At 41.1% G+C, this 18064-nt stretch overlaps 1 protein-coding gene and 1 long non-coding RNA gene across 2 annotated transcripts in view; one reads left to right on the top strand and one right to left on the bottom strand.

Moving 5' to 3' along the window:
• HEXB (hexosaminidase subunit beta) overlaps positions 1-904 on the bottom strand; it is a 16617-nt gene extending 15713 nt beyond the window's left edge. Inside the window, exons 1-2 of the mRNA XM_083816942.1 lie at positions 441-904; positions 183-334 (exon numbers count right to left, since the gene is read on the bottom strand). Coding sequence (XP_083673068.1) covers positions 183-334; positions 441-889 — 601 coding nt within the window. The 5' untranslated portion in view covers positions 890-904. The remainder of the gene's footprint in view (positions 1-182; positions 335-440) is intronic.
• Position 905: 1 nt separating this feature from the next.
• LOC310889460 lies at positions 906-17727 on the top strand. The gene is made up of 4 exons (XR_014576572.1): positions 906-4184; positions 6208-6428; positions 6921-7098; positions 9098-17727. It is a non-coding gene; the product is annotated as an uncharacterized lncRNA (long non-coding RNA).
• The last annotated feature ends 337 nt before the right edge of the window (positions 17728-18064 follow it).

The raw sequence follows: 18064 nt of genomic DNA, 5'->3' as shown, positions 1-18064 counted from the left end.
GTTCACCACAGCGCTCACAGCGTCTTGTCCCCAAGACCCTCAGTGAGCCTTAGAAAAAAAAAAAAATAATCGGTTGACTTCTCCACTCGACGACAACGTGAGTGGAAGACGAGTGCTGAGGCTGCCCGCCCAGCCCGGGGCAGGAGCGGCGGCACGAGGTGGTTGCCGGGCGAGGTACTCACAGGCCTCGCTGGACGCCAGGCGCGGGTAGCTGTCACAGCCGGGCTCCGGCGCCGCGATCACCACCTGCAGCTGCGACAGCTCCCGACGGACGAACGGCCACCGCCGGCCGGGGCTCCGCCAGCGGGAGTGCCCGAACATGTACTCGTAGTACCTGCACGGGGGGGGAGAGAGCACAGGCACCCTGAGGCGGCCGCCGGCAACGGGCGCCCCCCGGCCGGCCCCACCTCCGCCCCAGAGCCCCCCCGCCCCCCGCTGACCTGCGGAAGGCATCCTGCAGGAGGCCGCAGCCCGGCCCCGCCGAGGAGCCGGCCCCGTGCACCACCTGGAAGCGGTCGGGGGCGAGCTGCAGCTGCCGGCGGGACGTGCGGAGCCACTGCGGCAGCGGCCACAGCGAGTCCTCGCCGGCGGCGACGCCGCCCGCGGCCGGCGGCCCCTCGGCCAGCTCCAGCTCGGGCTCTGGCGGCGGGTCGCCGCGGCCGAGGCTGGTGCTCAGCAGCACGGCGGGCACGAGGAGCAGCCCCAGCAGCAGCCCTGCGAGCCCCATGGCTCTGCCCATAGCACTGGGGAGCCGGCCCTCGGCTGGGCCACCACCGCCGCCTGCCGCCGCCGCCCCGCCTCCGCCATCACGGGACCGCCGCGGGCGGGCTGCGGCGCCGCCCCCCGCGGCCGCCTCATGGCGGGGCAGCGGAGCGCAACGGGCGCCCATGGGCGCGGGCTGACGAGAGGAGTTGCGGGGGGTTTCATGCGTGTGTATGTGGAGAGAGGTCGTGGCAACTTGGGTTGCGGCTTTCTGTAGTAAAATCTTAAGAATCGCTTGTGTTGTCGCAAAACAGTTGCAGTCCTGGGGGAATTTTTTAAAAGGGCTTTCTGCAGAATGCACTGTAAACTGGGCAGAGGGGTAAATGTAAGCACAGGTCTGACTTTCGGCGAAGTGTCTCAGGTTTTAAGCGAGCTAGGTGTTCTGGCAGATGCCAGTGTAAATTTTGGAAGTTGGCGTGAGGTGTTCAGGAGGCAAGTCATGCACCTGAAAGCTGGAAATTCCAGCGGAAAGCCACCCTGACTTTAAGCCACCACTAATTACATGGTGAACGCAAACAGTGGCGTGCCATCACTCGTGCTCAGGCGGATACGGCAGTTACACGACAGCAGTGGGGAGTTCACCATACCTGCATGCTGCTACTGCAGGGCATCTGCAGATTCAGTCAGCGAGTGCTCCCTCGGTCATCTTCCCCTTGCGGGAGGTCAGCTCTGGGGACACACTCTGTATCAAGAAGCAGACTCTTAAGGCAAAAAAATAAAAATAGCATCTCCATAATGAAGTTTATAGCTGTTTGCAAAGAACACAGGCATCTTGCTGTGGGATTATTAAGAAACAAAATCTCTCTTCTTTTCTAGGGCTTGTCCTCTTTTAGGCTGTGTCACTCAAGGTTTTGGAGAAGAAGCTTTTGCTGTTGTTGAGGTTGCTTGCCCGGAAAAGCGCTGAAGCCTCACCCATTTCGTGAATAATTACAGGGTGGGGTGGCACGGGTGTGTAAGAGGAGGTGAGTCCTCGCTGCTGTCCTCAGTACTGTGATATGGTCCTGCTGCCTTGCACTAAGACTGGCACAATGGCACAGTCAGCAAATCCAGGGAGCTGATTGAACACCTCCCTCATCAAAGAAAAAGTGATGGCATGTGGGAAGGAGCAGCATCAAGGAAAGGCTGAGACTATGCCAGGCCTGTTTAGACTGTGAAACTGCACCTGAAGGGAATAGATCACAAAATAACCCGTTCTTGTCATCTGCTGTGCCTGTTTATGCAATTGGAGTGTAATGCCTTGATGGAAGCTGTTTGATGCAGGTTGTCCATGGCAAAATGTTATGATGTGATACCAAACTGTCACACAGCACCTAACACTTCCAAATCCCCCCAGTGCATGCAGCAAGATCAATGTGGAAATGGCCTTGGGGTCCCTTCAGGCTGTCTCAGAGGCAGATTTTGCACACTGCTATTCAAGTTCTGTCACAGGTTTCAGGTTGATTGTTGCTCTCTTCCAATTTCCTAATCTGACTGTCTCAAGTGTGCTGACTGAACTGCTTGATTTATATACCTCTGTTTGTGTTTTTAAGCATATTTAGAAAATACAGATTATTTCATGTTTCCTCGGCACAACTGAGAGATCAATATACTCTACTTTCTCAGTAGAGTACTTACTTAGAGTAGTCAATGATGGAAGTTTGGAAAAGCTGGAAGTTTGTGGTCAGCTCTATGCTGCTAAACTAAGCCTACTGTTTGGAGATAAGTGTTCACCATCCTAATCATCCCTAAAGACTGGTTGGTGTAGATGCAGCTCGGCTTATTTTTGCTTTCAGTTTTGTTTTCTGTCATTGTAGCTTCAGTATAGCAAGGCTGTTCCACACCAAGTAAGTACATTTATTTATTGATGCCACTATTTAAACAAGCTGTTTTGCGCACAACTTTGTAATGAAATCAGATTTGCATTTTTTTCTTCACTGGGTGGATTTTCTGGTAATTAAGGACAACAGGTGATCTTTCCTCATGTAAGTGCATGAAGTGCACACTTCTTTCTTTTGCTTGTATGCTTTGAAGCAAATTCTAGGAACTTGGTATCCCTGAGACATCTACCTCTGCTCGTTTTGCTTGAAAATGACCACTGGAATTTAAAAGTTATTTGATGGAAGTGTGGAGTGGACAGATACAAACATGCTGTCATTTTCTGAGGAAATCTGTCTAAAAAGACCTGTAGTGTCTGTAATAACTACAAGCAACCTGAGTTTGCATTGGTATTTTTAGATGCAGTTGTGTTTGAAGTGCTGTAATATAAACCAGTTTTACGTTACATCTGGTGACTGCTTCAAAGTTCACAGGGAAGAAACAGAGGTTAGGTAAGGAGCTGTACTATTAAAAGTGCTTGACTGCAGGCTGCAGTCCCCTAGCGTGTTGGCTGGCTGACGAGCCGCCAGGGGCCTGCTGAGTTCACTGCAGTTTCCACTGAGCATAGGACACTGCAGAGCTGGGACTGTAATTGTTTGCAGCATGTGCACGAGGCATTGGAGGAGAACGCATAATTGTTATTCAAGACAACAAGCTCTTTAAAGAAAAAAAAAAAGTCATTTCGAGGAACACATCAAGGGGAAACAACAAAAGAGACTGGGTTGGTGCTGCAGAGATATGGGGTGTGAGGTTAGACAACAATAGGTTGATGAGTGCCCTTGCTTTTCCTCTGTACTTCGTTGGTAGGGAAAGGACATGAGATCTGTAAGATTGAATGGGTCCCAAACACACGCAGTTCCACCTTTCAGTTCCTTAAAGACAGCTAAAAAGGCAGACAAAACGTACGTGGCTTAATTCAGTTGTCAATATGACCTTGGAGGTCTCTTCCAACCTAGATGATTCTGTGATTCTGTGATCATGCAACTTTGTTAGGTTAATTAAACCCCAAATAAAATTCTTATTCAAAAGGGTACAGGGAAAATAGCCACACTTAAATTATTACTTGAGCCAAGGATGTGACGGACTCTCTGTCCAGACAGCACGTTTTCATTATTTTGTCTCTTACGAACTTCATAACTACACCCCATAACTATCCAAAAAGCTTCTTTCTGTTTTCCACTCCCCAAATACATTACGCCAGCTCTGCAGCCTGAGTCACAAACCCTGGTATCAGTTGGTGGTAACGCATCCACATAACACCAGCAGAACAAATGGTCCCATATGTTCTTAGGGAAGGTAGGACACCAATATAAGGAATTTTATAAAGTATTGTATTATTTCCTATTAGTCTGTGGGAAGGAATCTGAGAGATAAGGAGTTTCTTAGTGAGATTTATTAATAGAACGTGCAAATGGCAAGATGTGTCACGATCATTTCTTTGGCATGAAGAATATGCACTGTTGGATTTAATTCTCAACTAACTTTTCTGTGTTTTGCAGAATCACCTTTTGTCTCTACTGTGCCTTTTTCAGAGAATCAAGTATGAATGTTGACAGTGGAGGAGAGAGGTAATATGAGATACAGTAAAAGGACTAACAGTGAATAAAGCAGGAGTCTGGGAAGGATGGAATTTTTTCTTCTATCTGTAGAAATGTCAAAATGGGGACATAACATTTGGGAATAGGGATGGAGAAAGCACCTCAATTAAGACATTTTAACCTCATTTGTGCAAGGAGGCTTTGACAATGGAAACACGTTTCAGGTAGGAGTTACACCTTATGTAGGCACTCATTGTAGTGGGGCAAGGAAGTGTCACAGTTAGAGAGAGAAATGTTCTGTTTTGGTTTTCTTTTTCAGCTTTGTAAGTAGGCTGATACATCCAGTGATAATCAAGGCCACCTTTAATGATGGCAGATGGTTATGCTTCCAGACTGTACTGCTGCTAGCAAATGCAGCTTTGAAGTATCAGTGAAGTGTTTATAGGACAGCCTGGGGGAGCAATGAAAGTATTTCTCAAAGATCACTGTGCTCCATTAGCTCCAAGTCTTGGGCGTAGAAAGCTGTCATGCTTTATCCTTATCCTGTTCTGTATATTTCATGTAATGCTTCTGAGAAGTACAGATTTTGATTATTGCTCAAAGTCTTCTCTTTTATTGTAGACATTTTGCTTAGATTGTAATTTGTTCTAAACAACCAGGAATGTACTTTTACCTATGTCTGTAAAGACTTACGTAATAATACAGCTCATAAATACCTACAAAATGAGTACTAGATGTACTACTATGTATTTTTGTGGAAATTTTAAAAAGAAGTGCAGAAGTGAATCATTTCTGAGGTAAGAAACCTGCATCCCCTATTCTATTAGCAATGCCTTTTGCATTCTGTAAGGTAAAAGTTAAGTGTTAATTAGTTTTAGTCTAACCCTGTCTCCTGGGAAGTCTTAAAAAGTGAAAAGATTGCTAAACATGACATGACATGACATGAATCTAGCTGGGCTTGACTTCTGCAACAGAATTGTTTGCAGAATTCAAGGAACAGATTCCTTCACACAAACACATACACACACTCATTAGATATGGAAAAAAATGTTTTTGACATTAAGGAATCTCAGATGTTCACCTTACAAAATGGTGGAATAGAGTTGGACAGAAATATCTTTTATGGGAGAAAATGGTAAGGGTGTTTTCAAGTTATTGAATCTGGCTTTCAGATCTTCCAATTGTACTGTGGCTATAGTTGGCACTTACAGTGATGAGAGTTCTCTCATCAGTGTTTCCAGGTGTGCAGAGGGTTTTACCATACAGTCTCTGCAGTTCACTCCCTTTCTTACTTGAGAAATAGCGAAGTTGCAGAGAGGAAATAGTGACTTATCACTGAGTAATATTCTGTGGCCACTGTAGTCTGGACAACATGAGGGGAAGTTACTACCCGGGCTGTGAATTTACCATACTGATAATTGCACCCTGGTGTCTCTTGAAGATGTTTTTAGAGTATGTTAAAGGGCTGTCCAATAATTTTTGAAAGAAATTTTGTGGAAATTAGCAGAAAGTGTGACTTTCCTTTTATTTGGAAATCAAGTGATATTTTACTTGCTGCATTTCCAAGCTAAGCTAAATCTCTCAGTTAACTGAAACTGACTTAAATTACAAGTAAATGTTTTCACAGTGGCTGTAAGCAGTTCAGCTGTTCCATTGTATGAGCTAGATTGTTTTGCACGAGTCTGAATAGTACCTTCACGTGTGATAGCTTACTGTCTTGGTCAGTGGCATAGGGTACTTCAGCTGAAGTATTGCTGACATGGAGGTATTTTGGCAGAGTAAGTTAGAGTCATAATTTTGGAGTACAAAGAGCTGATCACATTAACTCCCTGCAGGGAAAGTTTGTGAAGATTCTGCAGTTTGGAAATGGGAGTAAACAACTACCAGGGTGTGACTTGCTGCACTGTGAATTCCTAACCTGCACTGAGATTTCCTAGCTCATACATGGTCTTTTGTATGATGTATGTCCAGTTTTTTCTGGACATATCTTCTGTTTCCTTCTGGTGACTTTTTGTAAAGATTGTCCTGTTTTGCTTTTTTTTTTTTTTTTAAGGACAACCTTTATATACCAGGGGTGTAAAATCTAGTAGGCTGGAAACACCCAGCAGCCTAGAAACTCTGCAAGTGACCACTGAGTGCTCACACTTCGTGTGCTTAGGACCGTCAGACTTCAAGTATGTTTATTGGCCAAGGAGAATCTCAAAATGGAAGGAGATTAAATGCGACCTATGTGTGAGCTACATTCTGAGAATGCTGGTACTGATGTTGACATACGTAAGTAATTAGGAATGAGAACTAACCAAAACAGGATGTTTAACTGATGTAACTTGATGTGAAGAAAACTCATAGGCCAAAGCTGCTTTGGATAATAGTGAGGACAGTTTGTGAATGAATGCAGATGCCAGAAGCATGAATTATGTAAGCATGTGAACTATCTACAAAGCAAAGTGTAGACACAGCATATGTAATATATATGTATTTTTTTGTAAAGGGAATTGTGGTTTAGGTTTCCAGCCTCTCTGTGTGTTACTGTCTGACTAGTGTTTCGGTGTTTGCTCTGTTACGTGAATACAAGAAAATCTGAATGACATGTCTGGTGCTGAGTCAAATCTGTGGCTTCAGTACTTAAGCCCCTGGAAGGTGTGAGAAACAGATGTTGGAAGAAATTGTCAGCATATGCCAGATGCAGGAACATTCTAGTTTACTGCATTTATTGGATGACTTTAAAACTCCTCATGGCCTTCTGTTGGTTTGTCTTTTTCACAGCTGTCTGGGAATTCTGAGGTCTAGAATAGTGCTGACTGCGGACATGAGGACTTTGGACTGATGGAGTCTGCTGTTCTGGTGCAGAACTACTGCTCCAGAGTCTTCAGTTTCATCAGTCCCGGTTCTCTGGTGTTCAGTGATTGCATGAGGTATCAGAAGAGGAAAAAGGCTGAATCAGGTAATCAAGTACAGGCTATTCTTTAGTAATGATTTGTGCCGGATCATTACCTGTTGTTGCTTGCTCAGGTCATTGTCCATCACCACACGCATGTTTTAGCAAGGTAGGACAAGGGATGAGGATTTGCTGGAATAGAAGGCGTCACTATTTTTAGCAGACATGAATAAGGACTATTCAAGCAGAAGGAGAATTTCTCACACTTCTAGGACCCATACCTAGAGATCCCCAGATCTTTTAACACAGCCCAATTATGTAGTTCTGGCCTTCTACTAAATAAAGTTGTCCTTAAAAATAGCTCCAATTGTTCTCCATGACTCTCTTCTGGGCAGAATTCTTCACAAATATGAACAATAGACTCCAGCTTCTTATCTTTCTATCTTCTTGCATCTGCATTCCTTCAGTCAAAGAACTATGAGCTATTAAAAGGTCTTTTAGTGCAAAACTTATCATGTTGGAGCTTCTTTGTACATATACAGAGAGGGTGAGAGGAGAGAGGACTCTGAGAGGATGACTAGGTTGTACAAGACAGCTATGATAGCAGAGAAAGACAGTAATGACCTCAAAAGATTCCTGATGTTAAGTATTTAGGGCGTCCTGCCTCTTTGCTGCAACCTGGGAGAAATAAAATCTGCGGTCTCAGCACAGCTCCAGCTGTTAATATGACAAAGCAACATAGCACACAGACCAGGTGTTGAATTTGCTGGCTAGATGCTATATCTCCTGAGCTGGAAGATGGAATTGGACCAAATGTGGGTGCCTAGCAGCATTTAGTCAGGTGACATCAGGCTTCTGAGATCTCAGCACAGCAGAGCACTTCCACAGAAGCAGACTGGTGAATCAGGAAAGAGCTGCAGTACAGAAACGCACCTGCACAACTGCTAATCTATTATGAACAAAAGACAGATCCATACAAACGTAACTACTGTACATTTGAGGCTAAATTAATGTCAGAACATATTAGTCACATTGCTGTTACATCACTGTAATAAATTACATATTGCAGATCCTTTTGCCTCCATTGTTTCGCATTAGTTTAAACTGCCTGTTTTTACAAGCTCTGAAAGATGTTTCCTAGAGAAGCAGCTTGTCAGAGGAATGTGGTAGAGTTATAGAATTGGCCCAGAAACACCTAGTAGCAGTCTCCACACTGTGCTCAAAGCATAGAACTCTTGCAAGTTTTATGTTAGAGACTTCTTTAATAATCAAAGAGAGTGAGATCTATACAGAGAGGTAACATATTTTTTTCCCTTAGAAGTAGAAATATTAACTGGCGAGATGTGAAAAGCTGTTCTTCCCTGCTGAAACCTTCTCTTCAGCAGAAGGTGGTGCTGTGCTTTCACTGAATCAGCATTTGGCTGTCATGCCTGGGGGACAATACGTTTAAAGTGAAAATACAGCATGATGAAAATAGCAATTAATATCGTCTGCATCTTTTGATAGCTGATTAGAAACTGCCCCTGAGTTCCATGTGCATAGTTTCTTTGAGTTCCTCTATGCTGTGTTGCAAAATAAATATTACTCTATTTTGTCATTGCGAAATGACAATGAGACGTATGCAACTCCAACAAGAAGTGTGCAGGGGTAGAATTGCTTTGTGCATCAATACAGGCTGATAAACTCTCTGGGGCAGCACTAGAGCAAGCTCTCTAGGGAGGTCATAGTATCTCATCTGGAGAGTTTTGAGGCTTGGCTAGGTAAGCCATGGATGACCTGCTGTGGTGTTAGTCTACCCTGCACAGAGGAAAATGTCTTTTCCTGCCAGTGCTCTATAATCAATGCCGCTGTAGCTTAGTGCCAACTACAGAAGAACTATTATTATATACTACAGTTAAATTAAATATATGTAATGATTAGTGAGGTAAATGGATGTGATATCACAAGTTAGTAGGTACAGTGCTCTAATGATACTGTCTTCTGTCCTCCTTGGATACCCTTAAGTAGGTTCAGCTGCTCTATGCCACCTATCTGTGTCATGCCTCTCCCTTCTGCCCTGCTACAGCTGGAGAGAGAGACCGTGCAGCTCCATTGTGACCGTGCCTTGCTGTGCTGGGACAGGTAGGATGCAGGAACAGCTGACCTGGACATGGAACAGAGCTTCTACTGCATTTTTGTCATCCTGGAAGGGGAGTAAATCTTGTACAGAGGGCAGAAGAGAAGAAAAAGGGTTTTTGTGTCACTCAGTACTCCAGATTTCCCAGTGAGTTAAAGTCACGTGAGCGAAATCCTGGCTCAAGACCAGGCAGGTCACCTAGATAGAAAGGGGTTAGCAAAAGGTGAAAGGCAGAGATGCTCCTGAAATTTGTTGTGACGCTTGTGTTATCTGTATGTCCAAAATCTCAGGTAGTGTAGCCTGCCACTAACATGTTCCAGTGCTTTGCTGAACTCGGTCTGGTGCATTTTTTAGTGCTGGCAAATTGTTACTGATTTTCCATATTTTAAAACAGGACCACAATCCTGAAAAGCAATGAGCTGCATGCAGAGTAGTCTATTAAGAAGAAAATAATCTAAAACCTTGTTTTGCAATGTTAAATGCAGACTCCTGAATGCAGGATGGAGTGGACAGTGGATATAGAGGAAAGAGGTAAAAATGAGCCTCCTTAAGCTCGTTTCTTTTTTATCACAAACTTTGATTACAGAAGAGGCATACTTTATGGAGCAGTAAAAAAGCCAGTGAATACAAACTCTTCCACTGGTCCTTATAAAATGAAACAAGAACATGTGTTAGGATTACAGCATGTATGCAAACTGGACCCAGAGTACATCAAGACAGACATATTTTCTAGTCCAGAAAATCAAAGATAGATGGATATTCTCTTTTCCTTGGATTTCTTGAGAACCACAAAAGGAATAACCTATGTTTTGGACAACAATATATGTAACAGTATATTGAAAAAATCCCCAGAGGGGTAAAATGAGGATATCGCTTTGTTTTTAACAATGCTTTTCTTTCTCTTGGAAAAAAGAGCATTGTATTGAGAGCTTGCAGATGCTTTCAATAAAAAAATGATAGTGGGACACAGGTGAATGCATTACTGTAAAGCCTGAGGATGAGGCCTGTTTTACCTGCCATATAATTTGCAGCTGTTCTGTTTTAGCTTGGGGTTGTTCCATCTCTGTGACTTGGTTACCGTGTTTTTGGCTAGCATGTTATATATGGAGAGCCGTCTCCTTTGCAAAGTATTTGGAGACCTCCTAACATAAACACTACTATTAGTTTTTATAGTCCTTATGTTCGTAGCTTTGGAAAAAAATCCATATTGAGCATAAAGATGTAGGTCTTGTGATGTTTGTAACAAAATGCTTGTTTTGGATTCTCTCACTATTATGTGTTTATATTGCTGTAGTCAGTTAAGTTTAATTTTATTCTGTTAGATACAGTACAGACATATTCTAAAGGGCAGATTTGATCCCTAGAGGATCAAATATTTAGCAGCACAGAGAAGCTGAGTTGTTTTTACTCTCAATAGCAGGAGTCATGTAGAGCCCCCAAGATTAATTTAACTGGTGTTTCTTTATGGGATCCAAACAGGAACAAGCACAGAATCATTGCATAAGACGTGCAGTGCTGCAAGAAAAATATCCTGTACAAGTGCATTGTCTCTCTCTTTTTGGTGTTGTTCACACACAGGAGGCTTTTATGTGCTCTATCCTCTCTGAGCAATTGTACAGAGAATCAGATATGCTCTCTGTCGAGATTGCTTTCCATTTACTGTGAGAGAGCAAACAGTTGGAATGAGAAGGGGTGGAAATCATGCAGTAGTGATCAGATTAATGCATACATTGAGAAATATTAATTATCTCCTTAGCCTTACCACAGTAATCTCAATCATTGTACATAAACCTTTTGAGAAAGGAGGTGAGAAATATCCTGGCTTTGGCCACTTGGCACATTGAGAAGTCATTCAGCTGGCTATTCACTTCCACTGATGGATCTTCTGTTTACCAATGACAGTTTCCTGTGCACAGTTGCACAGACTCATTCCATAATTTAAGATGTCATGGTCTTATAGTTGAAAGTACACTGAACCACAAGCTGTCTGACTGGTCTAAGGGGCCTGCTGAAATCCTAATCAATAAGGCAGTCATTGGAGCTTGTCTTCAGAAAACAGGGATAATGTCTGTAGCAGGCCAGGCCTTAACCTGAGAAGTTGGGTGTGTTATTGGTGATCATCCTAACTTGTGTCTGAGGAACTATCAGCGATGGTGGAGTAACCATCGTATTTTTTATGGACAGCATGATTAATACTTTCCCATTTTTTAATCCTATGTAAGCCTTGGGACATGTTAATAGTCAACGCTAGGTTTCAGATAAATACAGGATCATGGTATTCATAGGACTGAAATTGAATTTACAATCCTTTTTACAGCCTTTATGTATCTCAGATGATTTGGAAATGTTTTCTAAGTTTTTAGTGGATATAGTGTAAATCTGTTTGAAATGTTAGTATTTAGTAAATCTGAAGTGAGGTAATGAAATAAATCATTCAACTGGAATTATAGACTGGAATTATTAACTAAAATAATAGATTATAGCCTGTTGGTTTCTCTGAGAAACTATTAGGAATGTCTCTATTTAGCTTATCATTAAGACTATTTATTTATTTATTTTTACAGGGACATGGATCAGGATTTACTAAGAAAGCAGTTAGGGTGTGAGAGGTAGTATATAATTTGAAACAGAATCCACAGTGAACTGTGGAGAGGAACACCTAGGTTGTCAATGATGGTATAGGAAATGTTGCAGGACAGAAAAAAATCTTGGGGTCAATGTTACTTCTTAGAAACAGAAGTTATGAGATTAAGTTATATGATGCTATTGTAAATGGGATTCCAAAGCAAAGTTACTGTAAACATTCTAAGTTTTCTCAGAGATAAAATCAGAAATGTCCCACCGAAACTCTAAATATTCTAAAAATCAGTATGTTTTCATGGGTAGTTTTCACATATCAGTATAGTTTGTGCTTTGCTAAACCAAATTGTGCACTTAATGAGGTATATTTTCATTACAAAGAAAACCAGTGGTTACTGTCCAACCCTTGTGTTAGTGTGTACTTTCTAGTGGCGTTCTTACAACATGTTCATTTCTACAATGCTGTACTCAAGCTAACCTTAGTCCTGTCTCTTCTGACATCTTGGTGAAACACCATTTTTATGATGTAGTGCCTGCTGCTTTTCCTTTACTTTATGTACTCACCTACATCTTTTCATCCCCTCCTTTACTTCATACTATGCATATCTTTACACAGCATTCACAGTTCTTACTGTTGCATTAGTCACCTCGCTCTTGTGGGTGATCCAAAAAAAGGTCCTCAGATGTCATGTGGTTCCTTGAGAAATGTCACTTGCATTTCAGATATAGTTTGGAAACACTTATCTGTTCCTTATGGAGGAGAAAAAAAAAAACAAGAAAAAACGGAAAAAGAAAAAAAAAAAGCCCACAGCCCAATTCCACATTAGAGGAATTAAAGTATGTTCATTCTGAATATCCAGAATCTTTAGCCAACTGCTTGATATGTTGCCAGTTCCATATGTGGAAATGTTGCCAGTACCGTTGTACTAACAGTTTCCATTTCATTTCCATTAGTTGCTTCTTCTGTTTTTTTGTAAATACTACCTGCAATTATGTGCCATTTACTGCTGGAGGAATAAGTGGCTATTTATAATGCAGTCTACTGAAATTTTAGTCTGAAATTGAATTTTTAAGTGCATCACTTTAAACATGATAGTACTGATGATTCAGTCACATGATTTGCCATTAACTGTATCGCAAACGTTTCCTGTAGCTTAAGTTGCTCTCCCTGTACCTTGCCCTCTTGCAATAAATGGACTTCCAGCAACAGTTTTGACAATACTCTTGTCTACAAGTAATAAAACATCTGGAAATTAGGCTAGATGGATAAAACAGTTCCATGTAATAATATGTATCTGGCATTCATACAACCTCTGTATAATGCATGTTTTTTATGGACCAGATGTGGTATTTATGTGTTATGAGGAACAGAGGCATGTTCAGTCATGCTTTTTATTGCATTTAAATGCAAGGTATATTTTAATAACTCTCAAAGGGAATTGTCTCCTATTGATTACAAACTGTCAGTGTGTTAGACATAAACCTGAAAAAGCAAATGAATCTGTCAGAAAACTGTAGATATAATTTAAATTGACATTAAGCTGTATACTTATTGTGAGCTGGCTTCAAAAAAAAAAAAGAAAGAAAAAGAAAATGGTAACTAATAAATATCTACTTATTCCTCCAGTGAAGGTGATCTATGAATCCTTTGATCTAGGAGCTGTTTATTTCTTCTCTAGGACTGTGTTCTGTTAAATTTACAGGTCTATGAAATAATAATTCTTTTATGTTTATTCATCAGACTTTCACATTTTCTAATTAAGACAACAGCTTTGCATAAAAGCCAGCTGCACAGTCTCCACTTTTATACTCTTGCATGGCATTTTCAAGTAAGGTAAATTTAATGTATAGTGGGTGGAGAAGGGCTTCCACCGAACTCTGTCCATCTTGCTTTTGTCATTGTTACTTTCTAAACAGCCTTGAAAAGTATGCAGCTGTGCTTTTACACCTTTTCTTCATCTAAGGTTTTTACTATTTTCAGGCTGAATTATCCCTGCTTTTTCAGGAATGGCACCCATGTTTTACTTTCATTTACCGTTCTGATTTCTATTGAGCCCATTAGAGTCTGTCTTCATGAGATGTTCCTACAATATTCTGCGTTTGCTGTAATCCTTCTGTTCCATGTCCTTTTCCATGATCATCACCTGTAAAAGAGCTGTCAATGTCAAATCATTTACAGTTTCTTTAGTTGTTCTTTTATTCTGCAATGTTTGTTTTATTCACAAACAAATTAATCATCTGCATGTGTATTTCCAAATATATATTACAGATTATTTTAAAGCAAGTATACTGAGTCCAGCCTTGAACAGGTATCAATACTAGAATACCACTGTAGTACTTCTAGTACATCTCCCCTTACCTTAACTTTTATTGAAGGGGAGGAAAAGATTGCAGGGATGCTAGCTTGACAACTATGATTTTTTTTTTCCACTTTGTAAGAGCAGTCCAACTAATGCAATAATTTACATAATTACCTTCTGCAGTATCGAAGGCCAGAAATCTTGAAATAATTCTTGAGCCTGAACTGAACTGATTTTTCAGCCCACAACACCTCTTACAGTTTGGTTGTGTGTCATTGATCTCTCACAATCTCTACAGCACTGCCAGGCTTCTTCCTTGCTTCAGTTCTGGCTCTGCTGAAATTCTTATTCATACTTGAATCATTTCCTGTCCTGACTATTTCAGCTTTTTCTTTTATAGTTCTTCTAAATCCCTGTACTCTTAAACTTCAGGAGGCCCAGAATACTGTGCTTAGATTACTTTTTTATCTATATTCTTCATCAGTCCCTCCAACCAGGCATCCTTCAATTTAGGTTTGACATCAGGCTTCTCCTTTTAAGAACTCTCCCTGGATTTGTGTCTCCTTCTTTTTTGATTTGGAGTCTGTAATGAGTGGGTATATATGCTTGTTCAGTAACATCATTGAGTCAGGCAAAAGAAAACCATGGCTTAGAGGAAAAGGCCTGATATTCAAGTCCAAGATTCACATAGTGCTTCTGTCCTTGACTGTAGTAATAAGTAAATGGTTGCATGTGGGCTTAGTATGAAGTCTACAGCTCTGGCAGAGATGAGCTAAGGCATTAAAATGTCTCAGCCTTTATGTATTATTTAAATATGCAGGACAAGATGAAGTGGTTCCATCAGAAAAATAAAATTAATTCTAAGCCAAAATACTAGAGTCCTCTAAAAGCTCAGATCTGAATCTTTTTTTTTTCTTTTTTTTTTTTTTTTTGTGGAAAAATAAGACATGTTGACCCCCCCTGTTTTCAAGTAGACTCAGTCTGCTTGTGCCTGACGTTTATTGGTTGATTAGATTATCCCGATGTGCAAATCACACAGTAGGAAAGTAATGTAGTCAAACAGGGACCTTGTGACTGAGCTCAAACACAGGAAGGAAGCATACTGGAAGTGGAAGACAGGATATGCTGTCGAGGTGGAATACAGAAACATGCAGGGATGGCGTTATCAACACCAGCGTTTGGCTGGTATTGAAGTAGGTGAGGCATGTGAAGAGCAAAGAGGGCTTCTGCAGGTACACTGGCAGCAAAAGGAAGACCAAGGAAAATATGGACTGCTACTGAATCAGGCAGGTGACATGCTATTGAAAGACATGAAAGAGGCTGAGGCACCCAATGCTTGCTTCATTTCAGTCTTTACCAGCAGAATCTTCTTCCAAGCCTTCCATGTTTCTCTGATTACTAGCAACCTTTGGGGAGAGAGATACTATCCACAGCAGAGGAGGATCAAATTAGGAAATAAGTAAGCTGGCCGTATACAAATCCATAGAATCTTAAAAACATAGTCATTAAAGCTGGAAAAGACCTCTGAAGTCATCTAGTCCAACCATTACCCTACCACCAATATTGTCCACTATACCACGTCCCTAAGTACCACATCTACCCTCTCCTTAAACACCTCCAGGGATGGTGACTTCACCACTTCCGTGGGCAACGTGTTCCATGAAACCTTGAACCCATGGAACAAGCAGGAACATTCTGAATGTCAACAACAACAAACATGAAGTTCTGCACATGGCACAGAACCCCCCTATACATTGGTACCACCTGGGTATTGACTAGTGAGAGATCAGCTTTGTCGACGAGGACTGGGTGTCTTGGCAAACAGCAGGTTGAACCCAAGTCAGCAAAGTGACCTTGTAGCTGTGAAGGCAAACAATATCCTCAGCTATACTAGCAAGACCATTATCAGTGGGTTGAGGAAAGTGAATATCCACCATTCGTGGCAATTTTCAAAATTTGCATGGAAAGGTCCCTGAGCAACCTGATCTAACTTCAAAAGTAACCCTCCTCTGAACAGCAGGTTAGACTAGATACCTTCAAAGACCCTTTGCAGCCAATATTCTATGATTTTGACACCAAAAAAAAGATAATTGAATGTACTATAGTCAGATGAATCTCAGCTCTCAAAATTAATCACTTTGATGAGAAAGTGCAGAGTAACATGGAATTTATGAATTTTATATTAAAAGTGCTGTGTGTATATAAGGAAAAACTTTAGCTTCGAAATACTTAAACTTTTTGTGTGTTGATGAAATTAATAAATGATCCTTTAATGCATAATCAGTGTAGCTATTGATACACCCCAAAAACTAATGTGTACTGTGAATGTTTCATTTATTGCACTAGTTTCACTTACGGTACGATGTGAAACATGAGCGTTATGATCTGAATGCTGTGACTATGGAGTCTCTCAAAGACAGGTTTAAGTAAACATTGAATCATGACTGAAAGAGCTACCACAACATCACTAAAAGGCATTTATGAACAGTATTGCTCCGTGTACAGAGTAAGACCTGTTGAAAGAATTTCAAGATTTATTGTGATTTTAAGTTTTATTGTATTTTGGAGAAAAGGTTTTTCTTTAAGTGATAAAGAAAACCTGACAAAATATCAAGTTTCAAATAAAATACAATACATTTTAAATGAACTGTGGATTTTAAGAGCTGTGGAATGGTTTTGATTGCAGTTAAACAGTAATATTTTCTTTGTATGGACCCCTGTAACAGATGTTGCTTTCTCTTTTGGCAGTCTGTAAGTAATCTCTTTTGTTCAGTGAGCTGTAATGCAGCATGTATTGTATTTGTAGTTTAATTTGTCAGCAGAAGTGGTCACATCATGTTATTTAGCTCCTGCTTCTTGTACTAATTAGTAACTCACATTACCCAGGATGCTTTGTGTAAATGTTCTTCATGCTATTTCTGTGAAAGAATTGTTTACTCATTTAATACCTCTTTCTATCATCATTTCCAACACTGTGCATGGTCAGATGAAGAATGATCAAAAAGCCAGCTTCATTCCAGTCAATTGTGTGGTTAGTGGTTAGGGGGAACGTGCAATCAGATCGGACCTAGTGCTTAGAACTGTAATCCTTCAACCCGTGCTGATAGTGCAAAATAGCTTTGAAGCAAACCCCTTCGTGAAGGAGACCTGTGCCACTCACATGTTGTGTTGCTGAAGTTCAGCCATTTTCCTGCTTTCTCCTCCTAAGAGCTCTGAAATATAAACACTGCAGAAAGAAGTTTAGAGGTGGCTTTTGCCTTGGCTGTACTCCTTGGAAATGGTAAAAGGCAAAGAGAGGAAGAAGCTTGAAACCATTACCCTGTCTACTGCTTTCAGTTCTGCCAAGAGCTGCTGTGCCAAGGTGCCAATACTTAAGGAGATTGCCTAATTTGATTAGTCATATGTTTTGTCATGTGTAGATTTATTATTTGTTTAAAAAATAGTCAGACAAAAAAGACACCTCAGTCAAAAATACATACCTCTAGGCAAAGAGTCTGAAGTAATAACTACACATTTTTTATAAAGCCCAAGTTGATTTTCTGATGAAAATAAGATCTGGATTTTTTATTTATTATCTTATATTTTCTTGACACTCCATATTAGTTGTGCAGAATAATATAACATGGAATCTATCATTGTCTGGTGTACAGGCTTTGCTGTTCAGAAGGAAACTCAAATACTGAGCTCCTGAAAGAAGCAGAAAATGGGCTTGCTGACAGGAGTTTGAAGCTACGTGTACTTGATGGCATAATGTTTTAGTGTATCAGTTCAGAAGTCATTGTTTGAAGTCAAGTTATTTAGAAATGAGTCTTCCAACAAAAGAAACATGTAGGGAATTTGGTGGTTTGCTGAAGGCGCCTGATTCTGTTGCCGGCAAAGGATAACTTGTCTCTACTTTGTGGAAATTATGATTGGATGCCTAATAATTTTACTGTGTAATACAGCATGATTGGCAGTTCCTGCTTAGGAAGCCAAGGAATAAAATAGCAGAGGCATCGGCATTCACTGGCAAGGCTCCCATTGACTTCACAGTAGC

This window comes from Anser anser, assembly GCF_964211835.1.
Source record: "Anser anser genome assembly, chromosome: Z".
NCBI lineage: Eukaryota > Metazoa > Chordata > Aves > Anseriformes > Anatidae > Anser > Anser anser.
This window is presented reverse-complemented; position numbering and strand designations above follow the sequence as displayed.